Source organism: Capsicum annuum, chromosome 5 (assembly GCF_002878395.1).
Source record: "Capsicum annuum cultivar UCD-10X-F1 chromosome 5, UCD10Xv1.1, whole genome shotgun sequence".
In the NCBI taxonomy this organism is placed as follows: Eukaryota; Viridiplantae; Streptophyta; class Magnoliopsida; order Solanales; family Solanaceae; genus Capsicum; species Capsicum annuum.
The window spans coordinates 209,014,953-209,037,783 of record NC_061115.1 but is presented as its reverse complement, the minus strand read 5'-3'; the positions used below and the strand labels follow the sequence as shown (position 1 = coordinate 209,037,783).

Genomic DNA, 22,831 nt, shown 5'->3' with positions numbered 1-22,831 from the left:
TTAATGACACTACAAATAAGGTAATTGTTCGGTTTGAAATCGAAAGAGAGTCATGATGAAGTTATTAGTGATAAATTAAGACGGTGATAATTTAAATGATAAAAAAAAAATTATTCTAAAAAGTATATTATTTGATATGATTGGTTAATTGCCTACATATTGAAAACTACATCAAAAGGTTTAAAATTTATTGAGAGAAAATATTTCCATAAACAAAACTCTATAAACGATTATATTGCGGATATTATTATGTTATGAAATAAGAAGAAAAATATTCAGTTTATAGAATTACAAAACCTTTTCACCTAGAAAAAGATTAGCTAAATATGAAAGAGAATTATATTTTCTTTTCAGAATTTTACTATTTTATTCTTGATATTTTTTTTTTTTAGTTTTCCGAAATATCTTTTCCAGAATTTTTTTTTTCCCTAACCTCCTATTCGTTCCGTGTATCTTGTTCATCTTTTACTCTTGGCTAAATTGTTTGGGGCGTGCTTGAATGCATGGGTGCAAATTAAAAAATACAGGTAAGGAGAAGGTCGAAAGTTTTCTTTGGTAGACACTCAATGGAAAAAAAAAAAAAAAAAGAACAAAGGCTTCTAGGGAGCACTATGGAACTTTCTTATGCCTTCTTTTTACTTGAGAGGACTATTTTACAGTTAAAAAGTTGATCGGTCGCCTCAATGAGAAAAGACTACATACTAGCACTGAAAAGACTACCTGGTGGTATGTGCTTGGACTCTTGCATTAGGATTGTGGTTGATTATATTGGGGGTAGGCGGACGCAAGACTCGAGACTGATTGTTGATCTCGCTGAGAGTCATTATGAGGGTACCACAATTGTAGAATTGCATGTCTCTGGGAAGAGATCCGCAGGTTACCTGTTTAAGAACAACCTTGATCATACTAATGCAAAATATTGCTTTAGGTCACACTGAGGACGATCCTTCCAAATTTCCTCGGGCCATAGCAAGCATATGTCTCTCCGGTTCTGGCTTAATCACACATGGTCTAGCTCGCCCTTTTGCTAGGTGTATTTTTCCCAATAAAAAAATCATGGAATAATTATGGTCCTAAATATGACGACCAACTAATTTAAAAAATATATATTACGTGTATAGATTATGTATATTTATTACCAAATACACACTAAACATATATTGTATATACTCACACATATGTAACATATGCATTGCTAGTGTATATTGTATATTGTGAATATACAATATACACAGAGGCCAGTATCAGAATTAGTCGAACAACATCTTGAAAAAAAGATTAATATACAACAGAAATTAATGGTATGGGCCTCATAACATATATATATATATATATATATATATTTATCTACGTGATAAATATCAGAATCAGTCAAACAATATCTTAAAAAAAGAAGCCAATAAACAACAGAAATTAATGGTATGGGCCTCATATAATTCAAAAGTTTAACGAAAACAAATACAGGTAAAATAAAATATTTCATGAATGATTTTTTGTTTTCATGGATGGATTTGAAAATTTTCCAATGGTATTGAGTAGGTAAAAAATTGTATAGCCCTTCCATCTTAATTTATGTGACGAGAATCAATTTTATTATCTTTAAATTAAAAATAAACAAATTAAATAATTTAATAATTTAAAATTAAATTTTTGATATTAGAAAAATATAAGAAAAGTGCTATGAACTGCAGTTTTTCTCCTGTCAAAACGATTGAAAAAAATACAATATTAATCAAAATATACATAATTCAATTTCGAAAAATGAAAAGCGACACACAAAAATGGGGACATAGGGAGTAGTAAGAAAAAAAAATTATGGTGGGAGAGGTGCACGACGCTATATTTGTAAGAGGCTATCCATATTTTACACATGGCATGGTGGACCCTGACCATTTGCTACTACTCTCTTTTATTCATATTTAGCATTATTTTCTCTCTTTCATCTTGATCCCACCTCATTTTCTTGATTTTTTTTCTACTTTATTGTTTTATTAATTTCTCAAGTTTGCTTTAATTTACTCTCCATTTCTAAATAGCGTCGTTATTTTTATTTTTATTCTCTTATAAAATATTAATTACATATTAAATTTCTCAAGTTTTTTTGTGCTATATTAATCTCTTCATAGTTATGACTATGAACAAAAGGTGGAAACAAATGAATAATTATATCTTGATTTTATTAAATATCACTAGAGGTGCATAGCCCGTGTCAACACGGGCCCAACACTATAAATATTTTTTAGCACTAAAATTCGATATTGATGAGATATAAACATAAATTTACACTGATTTAATTAAATATTATTAATTCTAATATATAAATGACTTATAATAATTAATTAGGGGTAATATAGTAAAAAAATATTATTAATTCTAATATATAGATGACTTATAATAATTAATTAGGGGTAATATAGTCAATCACAAAGCAATTAGGGGTAATATAGGTAGACATATCATCATTTTTTAAATAAATATTATTAATTTTTTAATAAATAAATGACTTATAATAATTAATTAGGGATGATATAATAAAATCACGATTAAAGTAGCTGAAACAAATGTCATAAATATCCATTATAATAAATAATTAAGGATAATATAGTAAATCATGGAGCAATTAGGGGTAATATAGGCAGACATGATATCTATTTTTAATTAAATATTATTAATTTTTTAATAAATAAATGACTTATAATAATTAATTAGGGATGATATAGTAAAACCACGGTTAAAGCAGCTGAAACAAACGCCATAAATATCTATTTTTTAATTAAATATTATTAATTCTAATATATAAATGACTTATAATAATTAATTAGGGGTAATATAATAAAAATATATTATTAATTCTAATATATCAATGACTTATAATAATTAATAAGGGGTAATATAGTAAATCATAGAGCAATTAGTGGTAAAATAGTAAATGACGAAGTAGTGGTCGAAACCAAATGACTTATAATAATTAACTAGGGGTAATATAGTAAACAAATATTATTAATTCTAATATATAAATGACTTATAACAATTAATTAGGGGCAATATAGTAAATTAAAAAGCAATTAGGGGTAATATAGGCAGACATGTCATCTAGTTTTTAATTAAATATTATTAATTCTAATATATAAATAACTTATAATAATTAATTAGGGATAATATAGTAAATCACAGAGCAATTAGGGGTTATATAGTAAATGATAGGGGGTATTATAGTAATCTATTTTTAATTAAATATTATTAATTTTTTAATACATAAATAACTTATAATAATTAATTAGGGATGATATAGTAAAATCACCGTTAAAACAGATGAAACAAACGTTATAAATATCTATTTTTTTAATTAAATATTATTAATTCTAACATATAAATGACTTATAATAATTAATTAGGGGTAACATAATAAAAAATATTATCAATTATATAAATGACTTGTAATAATTAATTAGGGATAATATAGTAAATCACGGAGCAATTAGGGTGTAATATAGTAAATGACAGGGGTAATATAGTAAATGAAGAGGTGGTTGACTTATAATAATTAATTAACAATAATATAATAAAAAAATATTATTAATTCTAATATATAAATGACTTATAATAATTAATTAGGGATAATATAGTAAATTATGGAGCAATTAGGGGTAATATAGTAAATGATAGAGTTTAATATAGTAATCTATTTTTTTGAATTAAATATTATTAATTTTTTAATACATAAATGACTTATAATAATTAATTAGGGTGATATAGTAAAATCACAATTAAAATAGCTGAAACAAACGCTATAAATATCTATTTTTCAGTTAAATATTATAAATTCTAATATATAAATGACTTATAATAATTAATTAGGCGTAATATAATAAAAAATATTATTAATTCTAAAAATAAATGACTTGTAATAATTAATTAAGGATAATATAATAAATTATGGAGCAATTAGGATGTAATATAGTAAATGATTGGGGGTAATATAGTAAATGAAGAGGTGGTCGAAACCACCTCACTAGAGGTGCATGGCCCGTGTCAGCACGGGCCCAATACTATAGACATCTTTTAGCACTAATAGTTGATATTGATGAAATACGAACATAAATGTACATTGATCTAAAACGATAACTTTTTAAATAATAACTATTTGACGGTACTCGCTAAGAAGTGAAGTTTTATAAGATAGTTTTTTTCCGCATGATAAGAAAGTGTGATGTGTCGTGTAGTCGAGTTATTTTAATTGTTTGATGATAAGATTGAGATCTGTTACAAAATATAGAAAAGATGTAGAACTAATATTCATAGGATTATTTCATACAAAAACTGGAAGAAAAGATACTTCAATTAACAATAAAGTCTTGGATCATCTTCTCAAAGATGATTATGGTTGAAGTAGCTGCAACAAATATGTCATAAACGCATATTTTTTTTGTTTTAATTAAATACTATTAATTTTCTAATACATAAATGACTTATAGTAATTAATTAGGGGTGATATAGTGAAATCACGGTGCAGCTCTTGAAGCAGCCATGTCGAAATTAATATTTTAATTAAATATATGAATTTTTTAATACATAAATGACTAATAAAAAATATTATTAATTATAATATATAAATGACTTATAATAATTAATTAGGGGTAATATAGTAAATCATAGAACAATTAGAGGTAATATAGTAAAATGAATTATAATAATTAATTAGGAGTAACATAATAAAAAATATTATTAATTCTAATATATAAATGACTTATAATTATTAATTAGGGGTAATATAGTAATTCACGGAGCAATTAGGGGTAATATAGTAATTGATGAAGCGTTGGTCGAAACCATAGGCAGACATGTCATCTATTTTTTTCAATTAAATATTATTAATATTTTTAATATATAAATGACTTATAATAATTAATTAAGGATGATATAGTAAAATCACGGTTAAAGCAGCTGGAACAAACGTCATAAATATCTATTTTTTTAATAAAATATTATTAATTATGATATATTAATGACTTATAATAATTAATTAGGGGTAATATAATAAAAAATAGTATTAATTCTAATATATAAATGACTTATAATAATTAATTAGGGGTAATATAGTAAATCACAGAGCAATCAGAGATAATATAGTAAATGACGAAGCAGCTAGTTTTTTAATTAAATATTATTAATTTTTAATACATAAATGACTTATAATAATTAATTATGAATGATATAGTAAAATCACGGTTAAAGCAGCTGAAACAAACGTCATAAATATCCATTTTTAATTAAATATTATTAAGTCTAATATATAAATGACTTCTAATAATTAATTAATTTTAATATATAAATGACTTATAATAGTTAATTAGGGGTAATATAATAAATCACTGAACAATTAGGGTTAATATAGGCAGACATATCATCTATTTTATTAATTAAATATTATTAATTTTTTAATACATAAATGACTTATAATATTTAATTAGGGATGATATAGTAAAATCACGGTTAAAGCAATTGAAACAAACATCATAAATATCTATTTTTAATTAAATATTATTAATTCTAATATATAACTGACTTATAATAATTAATTAGGTGTAATATAATAAAAAATATTATTAATTCTAATATATAAATGATTTATAATAATTAATTAGGGGTAATATAGTAAATTACAGAGCAATTAAGGATAAAATGATAAATAATAAAGAGTTGGTCGAAACCAGCTCTTCTATAATATAGAAAAGTATTACGTAAATTTTGACCTAGACTAAGTTTTTCTTGTTTGTTGTAAGAAAAAATATAACTTCTCTTTATTTACTACGTTCACTTTTGACCTAGACTAACTTCTTGATTTATATATGTCACGGCTAATAAATACAAAGTGATGAGGGTTTAGGTAATTATATAAATTACTTAGTTGTCGTCCCTTCATTTTTAGTTTTGTTACTCCCTCTACGTTCTTAATTAGTTGTCATTCTTATTAAAATAGATATTTCTTAATATTTATTATTTAATAAAATCAATACATAATTACTCGTTCTTAATTAGTTATCGTCCTTGCTAAAAATAGATATTCTTTAATACCTGTTATTTAACAAAATCAAGAGATAGAGTTTTCAAGAAAATATTTTCTAGAAAAGTATTGAAATAATTTTAAAAACAAAACTCTAAAAAATTTTGTTAAAAAATAAAAAATTGGCAGGGGTGGGGGCGGGTGGTTAGGGGCGAGGTAAGAAAAAAATTGAACTTTTTAAAAGAAAATGGAGGTGGGGTGGTAGGGGGGTGGATAAGAATTTTTTTATCTTGGGGTGGGGGTGAGTTAATTCTGATAGTGGTATGAACATTACAATTTATTTTTCGTACTTTGATAAAGAAAGTCATTTTCCTTAGTTTGAAGCAACTTGTTTTCCTAGAAAAATATTTTTCAATTTTTGTAGTCAAACGAACATGAGAAAATAGAAAAATATTTTTCAGAAAATATTTTCCTTCATACCGAACACACCCATATTTACTCAACTTTTTCATTTTTATCCTTAGTCATAAATATGAAGAGATATCAATATAGTTAAAAAAAGAAAAAGAAAAAAAGAGAAGTACTTGAGAAATTTAGTATGTAACTAATACTTTCTTAAGAAAGTGCACACAAAAATAATGAAGATTATTTTAAAATGGTGGAAGTAAATTAAAGAAAACTTGAGAAATTAATAATACAATGAAATGGGGGAAATTTAAGAAAATAAGGTGGGACCAGTATAGAACTGAGAGAATGATGGTAAATATGAGTGGAAGAGAGTGACAACAAACGGGTGCGGTCCACCACGCCATGTGTCAAATAATGAATAGCCTCTTACAAATATGGCGTGGTGCACCTCTTTCACCATATAATTTTTTGGAGTAGTATTATTGTTGGACTTTTTTTTTGGGTTAACTGGATGTAATATTAATATTAATAGTTAAAAGTTAATGGGTTCAATATAGCTACTCCCTTGCATAGACGTATTGGGTATATTCGAATTATTAGTAGCCACATCCCGGCATACTAGGTTAATAAAGTTCAGATCAGTTGAGCGTAAAGTAGAGGACCCTAACTTATCTTTCTGGACTAGAGCTTCAACTGTAGGGGGACGGGTAGACAAAATGTGGGTAGTTTCAAAATTCGTTGTAGCAAGTCCAATTTTTTCCAGTGCGTCTGTTACCTTGTTTTGCTCCCTAAAAATGTGGGTAAGAGGAGTAGCCTGGAGTTACTTTATCAATGACCTGCATTCGTGCAAAACATTGTGATAGTGGTTGTTATCATTATTGAGCATGTGAATTATTCCTACTACCTCTATGCCAATTTCAACGGGATGAATATTGTAAGAGGCAACTATCGCTAGCCCCCTTTTAAGAGCTAAAAGTTCAGCTTGGATAGGAGATAGATGGGGTTCTTCATAAAAACCCATTACCCAATTCCCATCATGATCCCGAATAGTTCCACCTAGCCCAGTCTTGCTTATCACTCCATTACACCATTTGTGTTGAGTTTAAAGGCACCAGTGCGAGGAGGGTCCCATTTAAAATACAATTTGACACAATTCTTATTAGCTTCCTTTTTCTCTTTCCCTAGATATAAGTTGTATTCCAGGACATGATTGATTGGGGTGTCTAAATTGATAGTTTTTTTTTTTTGATTGAAAAGTTTGTTCTTTCTGGTTAGCCATATGGCCCAGAGACATTGTGAGATAAGAACACCCCAAGTGGTAACCTTATTAAAGAGGCGATGATTCATACTTAAAGTGATTAAATTCTTGCATATTTGGCAAGGTGATGTTCCCAGCGTGGGTGATGATTCTTTGCCAGAAACCAACTGCATTAGGACACTGAAAAAAAAGTGTGTGGTGGTTTCCTAGTTTGAATTACAAAATTGGCAAGTTGGGCTTATGTTGAGGCCAATCTTGTTGAGGTGGTTGTTGGTTGGCAGCCTGTCATGGATGAGAAGCCAAAGAAAAGTTTTTATTTTGTTAGGAGTACTTGCCTTCCAGATGTCAGTGAAAATGAAGGGCGCCTTAGTATTGACTCAGCTTGGGGGTATGCGATGGCTTTGTAGATGATAGCAGTTGTGAATCGCGCATCTTTGGCAAGCTTCCAATACAGATGGTTGTCTCTATCACTAAGGAAAGGTGGGCAATGCTAAGAATGATTTGAGTTATGCTTTGTGGCATGGTAAAGGAGATTTTAGTCAGGTCCCAAAGGCCATTGGAGGTCACTTGACAAACTTTTAGATCTTTCTCCTCAAGGTTTAGGGTTCTATGAATTAGTTTCTAATAAAGTCAGTATGGGGGATCCAGGAATCAAAATTTACTTTGTTCCCCTTGAGGATGGACCAGGCTAATCGTTTGGTACACTCATTCCAACCTTGTTGGATATTCTTCCATATCTTGGAGACAATTTTTTGTTGTTACTATTAATGCCTCCCTTCTGATACTTTTCTATTATATAAAAACAGTGATTTCGACATGTCTCCTTCAACAGGTTGCTTGCTTCGTAATTTTACTATATTATCCTAAATTAATTATTATAAGTTATTTATATATATATAAAATAATAATATTTAATTAAAAAATAAAGGAAGAATACTCACAAAAATACCTGAAGTTTGACCGGATTACCAGTTGAGCATATTAAACTTTGTGGGGGTTCGATTACCCACCTAGACTTTTTTAAGTGGAATTAATTCCCCCCGAACTTTTTTAAAGTGGAATTAATTCCCTCCCGAAATGTTATACCCAGTTTTGACGGTCAGAAGTGTAGTACACACGCTCTTTTTTCTTTATTTTATCACTTTTCAACTTTTTTTCACTATTACAACCATATTAAAGATTTCACAACTCAAATTCCTCCTACAAATCAAATTTCAAATGATTTCATTGATTCAATTTCAAATTCCAAGTCCATTCTTATCACTTTTCATCCTTTTTTACCAAAATCTTGTTCTATCAAAGGTTCTTCGATCAATCTTGAAATGTCCTATTTTGCCTTGCCAACAAATTATTACGACTCCAAATTTATTTAGTTCATACTATTTTTTTTAAGATTTTTTTTCCCAAATTTCAAATTCAAATTGAAAACTTTCTTCAATAATCTTATTCAAATAAAAAATTTTCTTCAAAATATTGCAGAATCTGCTAATTGCAGGACCATGACATTACACAATACTTAAGAGCTAGCTAGCTAGCTAGCTAGCAGATGCTTCAAGAATGTTTGTTTCCAGTTTCGATGGCCAATTTTTCCCCCTCTCTTGGAGGATTTTCTTTTTTATTTTTCCCTTTAGCTGGTGGCTGAGATGGTGGTGGTTGCCGGTGGTAATGGTGGTTGGTTGGTAGTGACAATGGTGGGTTAGATTTTGTCATCTTGATGGAATTGAAGATGACCCATTTGGTGTATGTGTGTGTTGAAATTGAATCAAATTGAAGTAATTAAATTGGGTGTGTTGAAGAGGACCCATTTGGGCGTGTATGTGCGTGATGAAATTGTATTCAATTTTAATTCAACAATGGAGCAACCATTGTTGAAGACTCCATTGTTGAAGAGAAGAACGAAAGAAGAGAGAATAAAGAAGAGAGAAAAGAAAGAATGAAAAAATAAATAAAAAATATAAAACTTTTAAAAATTAGAAAATTGAGGGGTTGTTTGGGAAAAAAAAGTTCATAACATTTTTTAACACTTTCACGCGCTCAATGCGCGTGACTTACATGCAATGGTCTAAGTGGGCAGATATATGCAATTAAAATACGAAAAAAATGTCTGGGGATGTAATAGGACCCCCGCAAAGTTCAGTATGCTCAACTGGTAATCCGATCAAATTTCAGGTATTTTTATGAGTATTCTCCCAAAAATAAAATAGACATTTATGATATGTCTGCTTCAATTGTAATTTGACTATATTACCTCTAATTAATTATTATATGTCATTTATATATTAAAAATTAATAATATTCAATCCGTGCTTTTACTATATCATCCCTAATTAATTACTATAAGTCATTTATTTATTAAAAATTAATAATATTTACTTAAAAGTATAAAATAAATATTTATGACATATCTGCTTCAACTGCTTCAATCGTGATTTTAGTATATCATCCTTAATTAATTATTATAGTCATTTATGTATGAAATAATTAATAATATTTCATTAAAAAAAATAAAATAGACATTTATGACATGTCTAATTCAGCTGCTTCAACCAAAGTTTTACTAAATATCAACCCTAATTAATTATTATAAGTCATTTAAGTGTTAAAAAATTAATAATATTTAATAAATAAGGTAAAATAGATATAAAAATGATAAATTAATTCTTGATATTTTAAATTAACTTAACGTCTTATATATGGTCCACTTAAATTTTTTTCACGAGTATTTTTATAGTAATTTTGCTATGCTACTTCTAATTAGTTATTGTAAGTCATTTAAGACGTTTATGTTTCACTCCTTGAATAGCGATTTTATTATATCACCCCTAATTAATTATTATGGCCATCTAAGCATTGTGTCATTTAAATTAAAATTAAAATTATTATAAATCACAATACTTAAAAATTTAAATCATTTAAAAAATATAATTGGCTATTGACGACATAAAACTCTCGACAAGGAAAGTAACATATATTATTCAAAAATTACATAAAAAGTATATAAATTACAATAGTTAACAACTTAAAATATCTAAAAATAATTTAATCTGTTATATATTTCAAAAAATATGTAAAAACACTATAATTCGCAATAATTAACAACTTAAAATTTTTTGAGAGATATAAAATATTTGGTTGACTCTCGAAATTATATTAGTTTCACTTAAATTGGAATAGAAGAAAAGTATTATAAATCACAAAAATTAAGAACTTAAATTATTTCAAAAATATAATTGACTATTAATGCACAAAAGTTTGGACAAGAAAAGTAATGTATATTATTTGAAAATTACATACAAAATTATTATAAATTACAATAGTTAACATATTAAATTATCTAAATACATATTAAAAATATGATTGATTATCTAAATTCTATTTGTGTAACATAAATTGAGACAAAAAATAACATATATTAAACCCGTGCTAGATCCCGGATGAATCTTAGAATGTATATACAACTTTTTTTAAAATTTTTTGTTTAAATATATCAAGATTGAAAAGGCAAGCTATAATACAACACATCAAACAGTGTTTAAGAAATAATGTTAGCATAAATAATATCAATATTACTAATACAAGCATTATTAATGCAAACATTACTAATACATTCTATTCAAAATTATTTTTATATACTCTAACAAACGACTCCTACGTTTCAATGGAAGGAACATATATAAAAGCAGAGTTCGATAAAACATTTATAGAAGTATGTTTTATCGTGTTCTTAAAGTCAAATAACTTAAATTAATATGATAGATGGTAACTTATAGTTTTTTTTTATATAATTTTTAAAACACTTAAACTTTAAATTTAAAATATTAATTTAATTTAACTTCAATGAACAAGTTGACAAATAAAAGAAAAGGAAAAATGAAAGCAAATGATGTTTATGTCGGCTTAGTAGCGAAATACAATGCAATTTTGGATTATTAATTGCAATCCACATGTGATGTAATATGCAATGACTAGATAACCCTTTATCTTTTTCAGCAATTATTCTCTATTTTATACAACAAGCCTCAGGTCTTATGTATCAATTTTAATCTCATAGTTTATACTTAATATACCAAATCTCAGTCACGTGATTAAAGATCTAAATTTTAAAATGCATCGAATTTTGTTATTTATATGAATAAGTTATGCATAATTATCTTGTGACATAATTTGTCTCCTTGAAAAATACTATCAAGTAGTTAATATATTTTGTGTATTCATGTTTTATAATTGATAATTGAAATTGACATCAATCTAACACATCGTACATAGTTAAAATATCTTAATGTTGGGCCCGTGCTGACACGGGCCATGCTCCTGTAGTGGTAGTAAGAACTTTGATACAAAGGTTATTAGGGTTCCTAAACAATCTCCAAGCCAAGCTGGCATGAAGAGCCTTGTTTCTATGCTCAGCTTTGTGGAGGCCAAGACCACCTTTAGTCTTACTTTTTGTTATGTTATTCCAACTAATAAGATGAACTTTTTTCTTGTTGGTTGTGGTTCCCCACACAAAGTCCCTCCGGGTCTTGTTAATACCCTCAATGGTTTTCTGTGGCAAGCTTAAGAACTACTCACATAACATGAGAAGGAATGTTGCTCAAGGTGGACTTGGCTAGCACACATCTGCCAGTCATATTAAACATGCGGGTTTTCATCCGACCAACTTGTTTTCCATATTGTCAGAGATATATTAGAAGTCAGCATGAGTGGGTCTTTGGTTGAGAATGCAAAAGCTAAGGTATTTGCCAAAAGTCTCACTTTTCCTTATATTAAGGATGCTGGAGCATTCCATGACATTGGAATCTCTACTATTTTTAGAAAGATCACCTTGGATTTAGCATAGTTGATTTTTTAATCTGGGAGGTTATTAAACTCATTAAGTACTGAGATGATGGTACTGCAATTTTTTGGGTCAGCTTGAGCAAAAAGAGTTAGGTCATCAGCAAAGAAGAGGTGAGAGATTCTGGGTCCATTTTGGGTGATGGTGACAGGATTCCAGAGCTTTTAGGTGACTGCCTCATTGATGCTTCTGGAGAGCCTTTTCATGCAGAGTATGAAGAGATAAGAGGAGCTTGTTGTCTTATACCTCTGGTAGGTTCAAAGAATTGGGAAGGCTTTCCATTGATTAGGATGGATATGGAGAAGCTGGTTACACAAGACATAATGAGGTGGATAAGTTTATTAGAAAAGTTGAAGTAGAGAAGGAAATCATGGATGAAGGACCATTCTATTCTGTCAAAAGCTTTTTCTAGGTCTATTTTGAGAATCATGTTGGCTCTCTTCCCTTTTATTTTTCTGAAATGAGTTATATACTCTTGCACAATAATGACATAGTCTGCAGCTTTCTTATTGGCTGAAAATCTAGCTTGAGTGAAACTAATAATAGTGTCAAGGTGAGGCTTGATTCTATTGACAATGATTTTGGTGATGATCTTGTAGGAGAAATTGGATAAACCAATGAGTCTATAATTCCTAATTGAGGAGGCATTGGTGCATTTAGGGATGAGACATAGAAAGGTTGCGTTGGACTCTTTGAGGATTTTGCCCTCCCTGAAAACTTTATGACAAAATAACTTATTTTTTTTATGCCAAAATAACTTGGTTCCCCCCCTCCCCCACAGTATCCCAATATTTCTTAAAAAAAGGGGGATGCAGGCCATCTGTCCCTTATGCCTTTAGAAAGTGAAAGAATTTCAAAGCTGTAAAGATTTCACTGTCTCTAAGAGGGTTGGCTAACATTCTTTTAGCTTCATCCGATAAGATGTGGGCCTGGTCCATGTGGGGCAGGGGGGCTTGGTCCAGTTGAAGCTGATGTGATCAGAAGTGTACAGGATAGTGAAGAAATGGAAGATGTGATTGATGATTTTTTTATTACCCTTTATGGGATTCCCTATTTTGTCAATTGGGGAAAAAAATTCTATTCATTCTTCTTCTATTGAGGGTAGATGCATGAAAGAATTTGGTGTTTGAATTTCCCTCTCTAAGCCAAGTAATTTTGAATTTTATTTTCCAAAATCCTCTTTACAAAGAAGGCGAGAGTTATATTTACGACGCAGGTCTTTTTTAGGTTCTGGAGAAAGCTGCTATGATAGTAGTTATAGGATTTTTGGACACCATCAAGTCTAGCTAAAAATCTCTTAAATTTATGAAAAATATTGCCAAAGACAGTAGAGTTCCAGTAAGAAGCCTCTTTTCAAGATGTTTCAATTGTAGTGCGAGGCTATGGTCATTACTAAAGCAAAAGTTCACCAGATTTTGAAGAAATAGTGGTTGCACCACATAGGTTTAAATCTAAAGGGCTTATTGTGATTGTGGTATCTATTACTAGTAATATTGATGAGCATGGGGAGTGACCGAATTTTGTCCTTAGTAGATGGGTGGCAGTCGCCTCTGGTTAGTAAATTATCTAGGGGTTATTTGCCAAGCACCTATCAAGTCTTTCAAAGATGAGTTGTCTTCTATTCTATGTCTTTTATTGGTCCAATCTTATTTGTTACCCTTAGAACCTAAATTAATCATATTACACTAGTTAAGGCAATGTCTAAAGGAGTTAGCCCTATTTAAGTTGATAGGGGCTCTACCTAACTTATCTTTGGCCTCTAGGATTTCATTGAAGTCTTCTCCCATGAGCTATTCTTTACAGAGTTCCTCCCAAAGCTGAGTGTGCACATGATAAAAAAATCAAGGGTTGTAGTCAAGTTTTACCTTAAACATGACATGGATACCCTGGATAGAAGCAGAGAAATTATCAAGATAGAGAATATTCTCTTTCCACATAATAACGGTGCACCCATAAAAACCAATGTCACTGGCTTGGATGTGGGTATCAAAACCTAAGGCATCACTAAGAGCTTTATACTTCTTTATCTTGGTTTCCAGAAGGACTAACATGGTCGGCCTATGAAATTTGATCATGGCTTGACATTGCCGGCGGATACTAGCACCGTTCGCTCTCCTTGTGTTCCATATAATGAAGTTCATCATGGTTGGGTTGTTGGTTGGGTGAATCATTGGGTTTTTTTCTTTCCCTTTTGGCGTAGCTGTCCTTAGTGCTACTTATGGGCTGGGAATCAACGCCGCTAGCATTGTATTTATCGCACCTCACCATCGGTGAGAAAATATTCATTTTCTCCTGTGAGTACGCTATAATATCTGAGCTGAAAGGTTCTTCAAAGCTTTAGTGAATTGTCCTTTCGAGCAAAAATATTTTTAGAGTTGGATCTCCAAGGTTGTTTAGGACAGATTCCATTTTTGAGTTGGATCTCCAAGGTTGTTTAGGACAGATTCCATTTCTAGATTGCTCTGACGAAGGAATTCTAGCAAAGTTAGACTTTCTACACCTTGGTATCCTACTCCTTGTACCTGTTCCATCATTGACTGAATCGACGGTGATGGGCATTAAATAAATAATGGGGATTGGTATCTTTGGAGGTACGGTGTGGTCGGGAAAACCGATAAACTCTGATAACTTTATCTTATCAAGGGGCTGAGCTCTTTCATGGAACTCAAGTGTTGGTATCCCAGTGTTTAGGTGGAGATGGGGGCTTATTGCCATATCTGTGGCCAAGGTTCTCCAGCGCTTGGTCGACAATCTCTTGTGCGACTTGAGCTAGGTACGCCGTATCTTGAATTAGAATGATAATCGGTTGGTTTCCAACTGTTAGTCAGAGCTGGAGCCACTTTCCTTCTAGGGTCCCTTCCATCCATGATGTCGGATGGCTGTTGGTGCGGTGGTGAGGTAAATAGGCTATAGCGTTTGGGTTCGTATGGTCGAAGAGTGTTGTTGGTTGTCCATGTTTTGCCTTCATGAGAGGTTTTCGGCTATAGTGAGTTTATTAAAAGAGGATTTACTGAAGATGAGTTAATTGATTTGACTCCTTGAGTCATATCACTAGCTCGAGTGTCATGATTAATCCTTGGTATGGAGGAGTTACTCTATTTCAGAGAGATTGAGATGGAGATCTTCATAGGTTCTCTCAGGAGGGATGAGAGAGTACGACCCTCATTCAGGCCACTCTGGTTAATGGTGTCTTTAATGAAATATTTATTAGCAAGGAATTTTGGTTCAGCTTTAGCAGTGTGGTTGTCGGCTAGTTGCTGATTATTTATGTGGGGAATAGTGGGCCCCATTATTTTGGCACTATTTATGGGTCCCAAATTACCATTGTGAAGGTTATCAATTTTTCTATTTTTCTTAATATCGGTGTTACTATTTATGATATTTCGGTGTTTATTAATAGAGTGAGGAGGTGAAAGTTTCGGATACATACCTGGTGCCCCATCATGGACTCTTACCTGTTGGGGGAAGTTATGTGGTGGCTATTCTCTATTGGCATCTGCTCTGCTAGCTTTGTTTGTGTGCTTCTTTTTGGGAAAATATACTAGCTGGCTTTTGGGCATTGCTGAAGATGTCGATGGGGTGTCTTTTTGGGATTGGTTAGTTCATGAATAGTTGCAGTTTTTGAAAATATGTTCGATTCTTCCGCAAGCAATACAGATAACACCATCCTTTTCATACACCACCTTTTGGGTATCGGTACCAAGTAACCTTTGTCTTGACTGGGATTTCAGTTGGGACTTGAATGCATATCCGCGCATATCTACCTCTCAGAGTAGAAGAGTTATATGTTTCAATCTTTAGGAGTTGTCCTAGTTTTGCTCGTACACTTTCCAAGATTGATCTGTCATAGAATTGTGTGGTAAGTTGAGGAAGCCTTACCCAAATTGTTGTGTGAGTGAGGATAGCCTTTTCACGGCCAAAATTGGGTTCCTATTTTTTCACTGATAGGAACCCCCCCTCCCCTCCAATTACAAACTATGGCCCTCTATGGAGGACTTTTAGAAAATTTTCCAAAAGTTCGAATTTGGCCGTATAGTAGTCATGCCCTAAATCAATAAGTATAAAAGGCTATGTCGGTTTTCATAAATCTTGTAGTTTGTTTTTTAGGTATTGGTGAGCTAACTTTTTCCCAAATACTTGAGTATTATAGAGTGTCTTCAGGGTTGATAGATCCCATTCTTCTCTTCATTAGTGAGAATTATTGTGTCTGGATCCGAATCAAATTCAGTTATCAGCCTTCCTTCTCAGAGGGAGTAGTCCTTGTTCAGATCTGCCTCTTTGTTCAGTAGGGCCTCTTTGAATGTGGCTCTTTCGGGTTGGTCTTCGTCCATGTTGGTCTGTTGGTATGGTGATTCAGGGGGTCAGGTGGTGCTTGCAGGGGTGGTGGTTCTGCGGACGACCGCGGAGGGATGTCTCTACTGTATACTGGTAGAGAGAAAGCAAACTATATTAAAACCAACTTGTCCTTATTATTATTGGACTTGTTCACGGAGTGCTTGCAATTTCCTGCTTTATCTAGGTATATCTTGATGATATATACTTGTAAAATAAAATTAAATAGGTAGATCTTGAAGGTATACATCACGTATTCAATATTTAAAAGGTGTTAAGCACGTTAGAACATTAATATTGGTTTTACCCAAAACTTCTTCAATACTTTCAAAAATATTTTCAACAAAGTACCTTGAAAGAAAAGTGTTTAATTTTTCTATAGAAATTGGGAGAACATTTTTCTTAACGCCTTTTGGTTGAACAAGAATTTTCAGTAAGGTTTTATTTTACCTGCTTTCATATCTTCTCGCCATTAACTTGATCGTTGATATAAACACTAAGTGAATATCAATTTAGTCGTTCGGCCAAAAAGTAAATGAAATGTTAGTGCAATTCTAAAATTAGCTACGAAATTCATAGCTAAAACCTGTTTTTTTTTTTTTTTTTTTAGTGATATATATAATTCACCACAACTTCACCTTTTCTCTAACCTTCGCCATTTTTCTCAATCCCTTCCTTATGTAGTTTACCACCTTAACCCACAATTTCTACTCTCCTTTTTATCTCCACAAAATCATCACTCACAAAATACACTTATTATACACTTAGTTTTCCCCATCCTTATTGCATATAATGTATATCATTATCATATATTCAGTGTATACGAGTATATACTGAGTAAAGATTATACATTGGAGACCGATATAACCACCTTTTCATTCATCACAGCCCGAAGCTTTGACGTTAATTATCTCCACCAATAAACACCATTAAAATCAGCAGCGAACTCTACTCAAGAATTGGGCTTGGAGGAGCATGCATATCAATTTGGGCCTATACCCGCCAAATTGTGAATGAGAGTCAGATTGAAACCACACTATGACTTGAGATATAAAAGGAAAGCAACGGCAACATAGTAGGGGCATGGAAGAACTAGTAGCAATCTGGAACCTCCCTTTTCTGTTTTATCTTTTGCTTCACTACTAGAAATCATCTCTTTCTTCTATAGTAAATAGGATCCATTACAACACCATTATTGTACAATGCTTTAGCACTATATATATATATATATATAATTAGATAGTGTACATATATATTTTACGTTTTATATTAGCATGTATAATTTACAATAAACAGTAGATTTCCAATCATCTTATATATAAAAAAAAAAAAATGCATTTTGGGCATTTATTTTCTCTTTTGGCATCAAAGCATTAGGTTGAGTTGATGTACATTCTCCCCTAGGGAAGAAAAGGCACCTATTCTTAAATTGTTGAATATGCAAATGCATTATTTAGCCCTTTGCAAGTGTAGAACAATGTATAATATGAAGTGTGTTATTATCTCATAAAATAGTTTCCGCTCATCAATCAAGCTAAAAATAATGGGATCAAGGGCCAACTCATTTAGGCCTCGTTTGGTTAGAAACAAGCTATCACGAAATTAATTATTCCAATACTAGCTATGTCGAGATTAGTTATCCCATCAAGAAGGGATAAAACTAATATTACTATCCCGGGATGAGTCATTTCAGGGATTTTGTTCCAATCAAACATGAGATAAACTCATCTTAAAATTAATCTCGAGATTAGTTATTTCTTATTCCTCCTACCAAATGACTCTTTAGTGAATTCTTCGTCTCTCACCGTTCAAGTGAAGTGTCCAATCGGGTAAAACTTACATGCGCTCGGTGTATACACCAAGTCAATACATGTATGCGATGTGTTGAATTTAGAGTTCACGTTACTTAATCATAATTAATTAATGTGTATTTTATTTAATTTAATTACTAAATCATGATAAAAATATTAATTTGATGAATACATTGGATGCAGCTAAATTTTAAACTACCCAATCCCATCAGCAACGTAACATTCACTTGTCTTATTCATCCGATGTAATTAAAAAAATTAAATACAAAGTGTAGCAGAAGTCCACATAAAACATTGTTGACATCCAAACTTAGACCAAGTCCACTTAAATAAGTCTATCGTTGGGTAAACAATGATACAATTTGCCATCACCAAATTTCAGCATCCAAACATGAGTACAGATTTGTGGTTGACCAATTGGTTATGACTGGATTTAGGAATTTAATGTCCAGGGACGATTATGAAACAAGAAAATTTTCATGAAGAAAAAGAAAAAAGAAAGGAGAAAATAGTATATTAGGCCTTATTTGTTTTTGTTAAGATTAAAAATCTAAATGTGAATATAAATTTGAATATTAAGATCATGTGTATTAAGATTTAAATATCTAAATCTGAATACACATTTGAATATTAAGATATTGTATTAAGATTTGAATATTTAGTAATTAGACAGTTTGTTTTTTAAACATTTGAATGTATAGAATTTATTTTTGTTTAAAAATTAATACATAAAAATCCAACAACATAATAAATTAAACTAATATGATAACAATATTTTGTTTTTAAATTACACAACGGTTGATGCCTGGTGATGACTAGCAGAATAGTTGTGAATGTCGATTGAGGATGATGTTAACTAATGATACTGATGCGGATAATAGCTAGTGGTGATAATGACTGACAATAGAAGTTGATGATGGTGATAGTTAATAGTTGTGATTGATGACAGTAATAACTAATGATGGTGATGAATGACATCGATGATTGACAAAATATAGTTATCAACCACTAGTTCATCTTGATAGATTGAGTTGTTGGAATATTGTGAATAGTTTGAAACTTTATACTTATAGATTGAGTTGTTGGAATATTGTGAATAGTTTGAAACTTTATACTTAGAAAATAAGATGGTTGGATCGGGAGAAAAGTAATAAATCATCCTTTTAATTATGTCGATGGAAACTGTTTTATGTCTTGTAATTTTAGAAGTTATTGTCTTTTAGATTTAGATGATACTCAATTGACAATCGTTCGATGATTGCTAATGGGATATTTAACCAATTAATAAAAGATCAATTGTCTAGTAGATTAGTATATTTAAAAGTTGATAACTAATAAGTCAAATTGTTAAATATAGTTATTTACCCGATAAGCAAGCCTAGTGACGACTCGTAGAAGTGGTTGTGAGTGATGATAGTTGATAATGGTGGACGATGGTGGCAATGAGTAGTTGATAATGATGGGCAATGATAGTACAATAGTTGATAATGGTGGGAAATGAGGATAGTTGTCAATAAATGAAATTGGTGAACGACAAACTTGGTAAAATTATTCTTGAATAGACCTCTTAATGATATGCTTCATTTATTTACACTTAATGAATGTGTTAATCTTAATTATTTATATTTCAGTCGTTACGTGTGTTTGCTTTCAAGTTCGGATCTTAATAATTGACAATTCGCCACTACTCCATGTGCTTTCACCTATCACCCACAACCACCACCTCAGCCATAACTACCACGACGATCAATCACTCCCGACCTATCCACCCGCAATCAGCATTTTCAATCCAAATACAACCACCACCATTGCCAATTAATAAAGTTAGTTGTCACCACATTAGCCATTATTTACAATAATCATCATTAACCACCATCACATCCACTAATCACTACTGACAATCACTATCATTAATATTTAATCAAATATTAAATATTAAACATACGTATTCATCAGATTATAATGATTAAAATTGAAATGTAGCAATGACAAAAGGACTATAGAAAAAATAAAAATTGAGGTGGTTACAAAGGTTGTTCAAAAGTCCCATTTTATGATGTTACAATTATACCCCTGATGATAGAGAAACATTAGACCAAAAACGACTAAAACACAACGTCGTAATCATGAAATACATCCAAAATAGAAAGAGGACATGTTAGTCATTTAAAATCAGTCATTTAAGAGAACAATTTTTCATATTTTGAACACAACAACGTCTAATAAAGTGTTTCAATTATATACGTTTTAGTTTCAATTTTTTGTTTTGTGTTTTCGGTCATTTATTAGATTGTTAAGTTAATAACATAAAATCCATCAATTTAATTAATTAAACATATTCGCTTCAGTAAATCATAAAACCTAAAGCATTTTCTATTTCAAATTACTACATATAATTAAGAAGATGACATATTTTATGTGGTTAAATTAATTATTTAATGTACAAATAAAAATACATAATCAATTTCTTCAAAATTTGAATAGTATTTAATTGAAATATTTTATTAAGAGTTAGAGGTGTTAGAATATTACTTTGTTGAGGTTAGGAGTGGTCCCACTAGAAAGAGGACTTGGTAGTCATTTAAAATAAAGAAGTTTAGAAAACCGTCATTTAACACAACTACTTTTTTCAGTTAAAAAGGCACTGTTGTCAATACAAACCGCCTGATAGTCACAGCACATCAATGAACGAAAACGCTGAAAAGAGCAATTTCTCCGCTGTCGCTGTCACCGCCGCCGTCGAAAATGTCTCATTCGAAGGCGGCGATGCGGTGTTACACGGCGGCGGAGGCGAAGGCAACGGTGGAAATGCCTCAGTCGACGGCGGTGATGCGGTGTTAAACGGCGGCAACGGAGGAGATGATTTCGTTGACGACGGCGGTGATGTTGAGATGTCGGAGAGCGGAAGAGGTAACAGAGTGAGTAGTGGAAGAGTGAAGGAGCCGTGGTCAAGGGAAGAAGACTTAGTATTGATGGAACTCATAAATAAGTTTGGTGCAAGGAATTGGAGTATGATAGCACAAGGAATTCCAGGTCGTTCTGGGAAATCGTGCCGACTTCGTTGGTGTAATCAGCTTGATCCTCTGCTTAAACGCAAGCCTTTTACTGGTAAAACCGTCGCCCTTTGTGCCATAGATACATTATATGCTGTTGTTTTACCTTTACTTTTTGATTTTTTTTTTTTTTGTTCTATGCATTTTATGGCGCGTTGTTTGTTAGTAAAGTGAGTTTCTTGATGCTTATATTGGATTTTGCTTATTTTTATGCTTTTTGTTATTGAATACTCACTCTGTTGCATTGACTTACTTTCCGTTTTGGCCATAAAAATATTTGCTTTTTTTCCCGAGTTGAATTCCGGAAAATGTGTTTGGCCATAAAATTCGGAAACTTCCAGAGTGAAAATGTATTTTTTTCACTCCAATTTTAGTCACATAAATTCAAAAACAACTCCAATATATATTTATGGCCAAACACAACTCCAACTTTGTTTTCATGGCCAATCGCCTACTCAGTAAGTTTTCCAATTGAAACATTCTACAAGAATTTTTATGAAATCTTTCCATTTGCTTCTCTTCGATGGAAGTTTGATTTTTACTGAAAGGTGGATATATATATGAATCCAAATTTACCGAACCACTCATGTTATGATCTTCTATCCTGGGTCTTTTTGTTCTGTCATTTTGCTTATGTTCTTCATGTAGCATTTAGACTGAATGACTCTATGAAATTACGTCGATATTTCCACATATTATGGTAATGTAGGAGACATCTCTATTTTTTCCTCGGGGAATCTTTAGAATTCCCACTGCTAACTATCAATTCGCCTCTGACCATCAAATGAAATGTGAATAACCCAATTTTTTGCCTAATTTTTCTTGTATTGATTGATTCAACCTCTGATAAAAAAGATATACCTTGGTTATATTTTCTCTCTTCTACAAGTTTGTAACGAGGATAACGGTCCTATATTCCGATGGAAAGAAGAATCTATGATTAATTTTTCGGAGTAAATTTCCAAATGAAATCAGCAAAATCTTTCAGTTTCTTATTTACCATGTCAACTATATGTATTCGACTATCCAGTAGAGTACATTGAATGTATTGAATGTATACAACGGGCTATTACGGAATTTCTCTTATTCCTACAAATAGCTACTCTAATGGAATGTTTTTATCCGGTGTTA

The 22,831-nt window shown here is 31.1% G+C and overlaps 1 protein-coding gene across 1 annotated transcript in view; it reads left to right on the top strand.

Annotated features, from left to right (window-relative positions):
- The first annotated feature begins 21,297 nt into the window (after window positions 1-21,297).
- LOC107871155 (transcription factor MYB1) overlaps window positions 21,298-22,831 on the top strand; it is a 6,101-nt gene continuing 4,567 nt past the window's right edge. Inside the window, exon 1 of the mRNA XM_016717972.2 lies at window positions 21,298-21,755. Within this exon, the coding sequence (XP_016573458.1) occupies window positions 21,332-21,755 (424 nt within the window). The 5' untranslated portion in view covers window positions 21,298-21,331. The remainder of the gene's footprint in view (window positions 21,756-22,831) is intronic.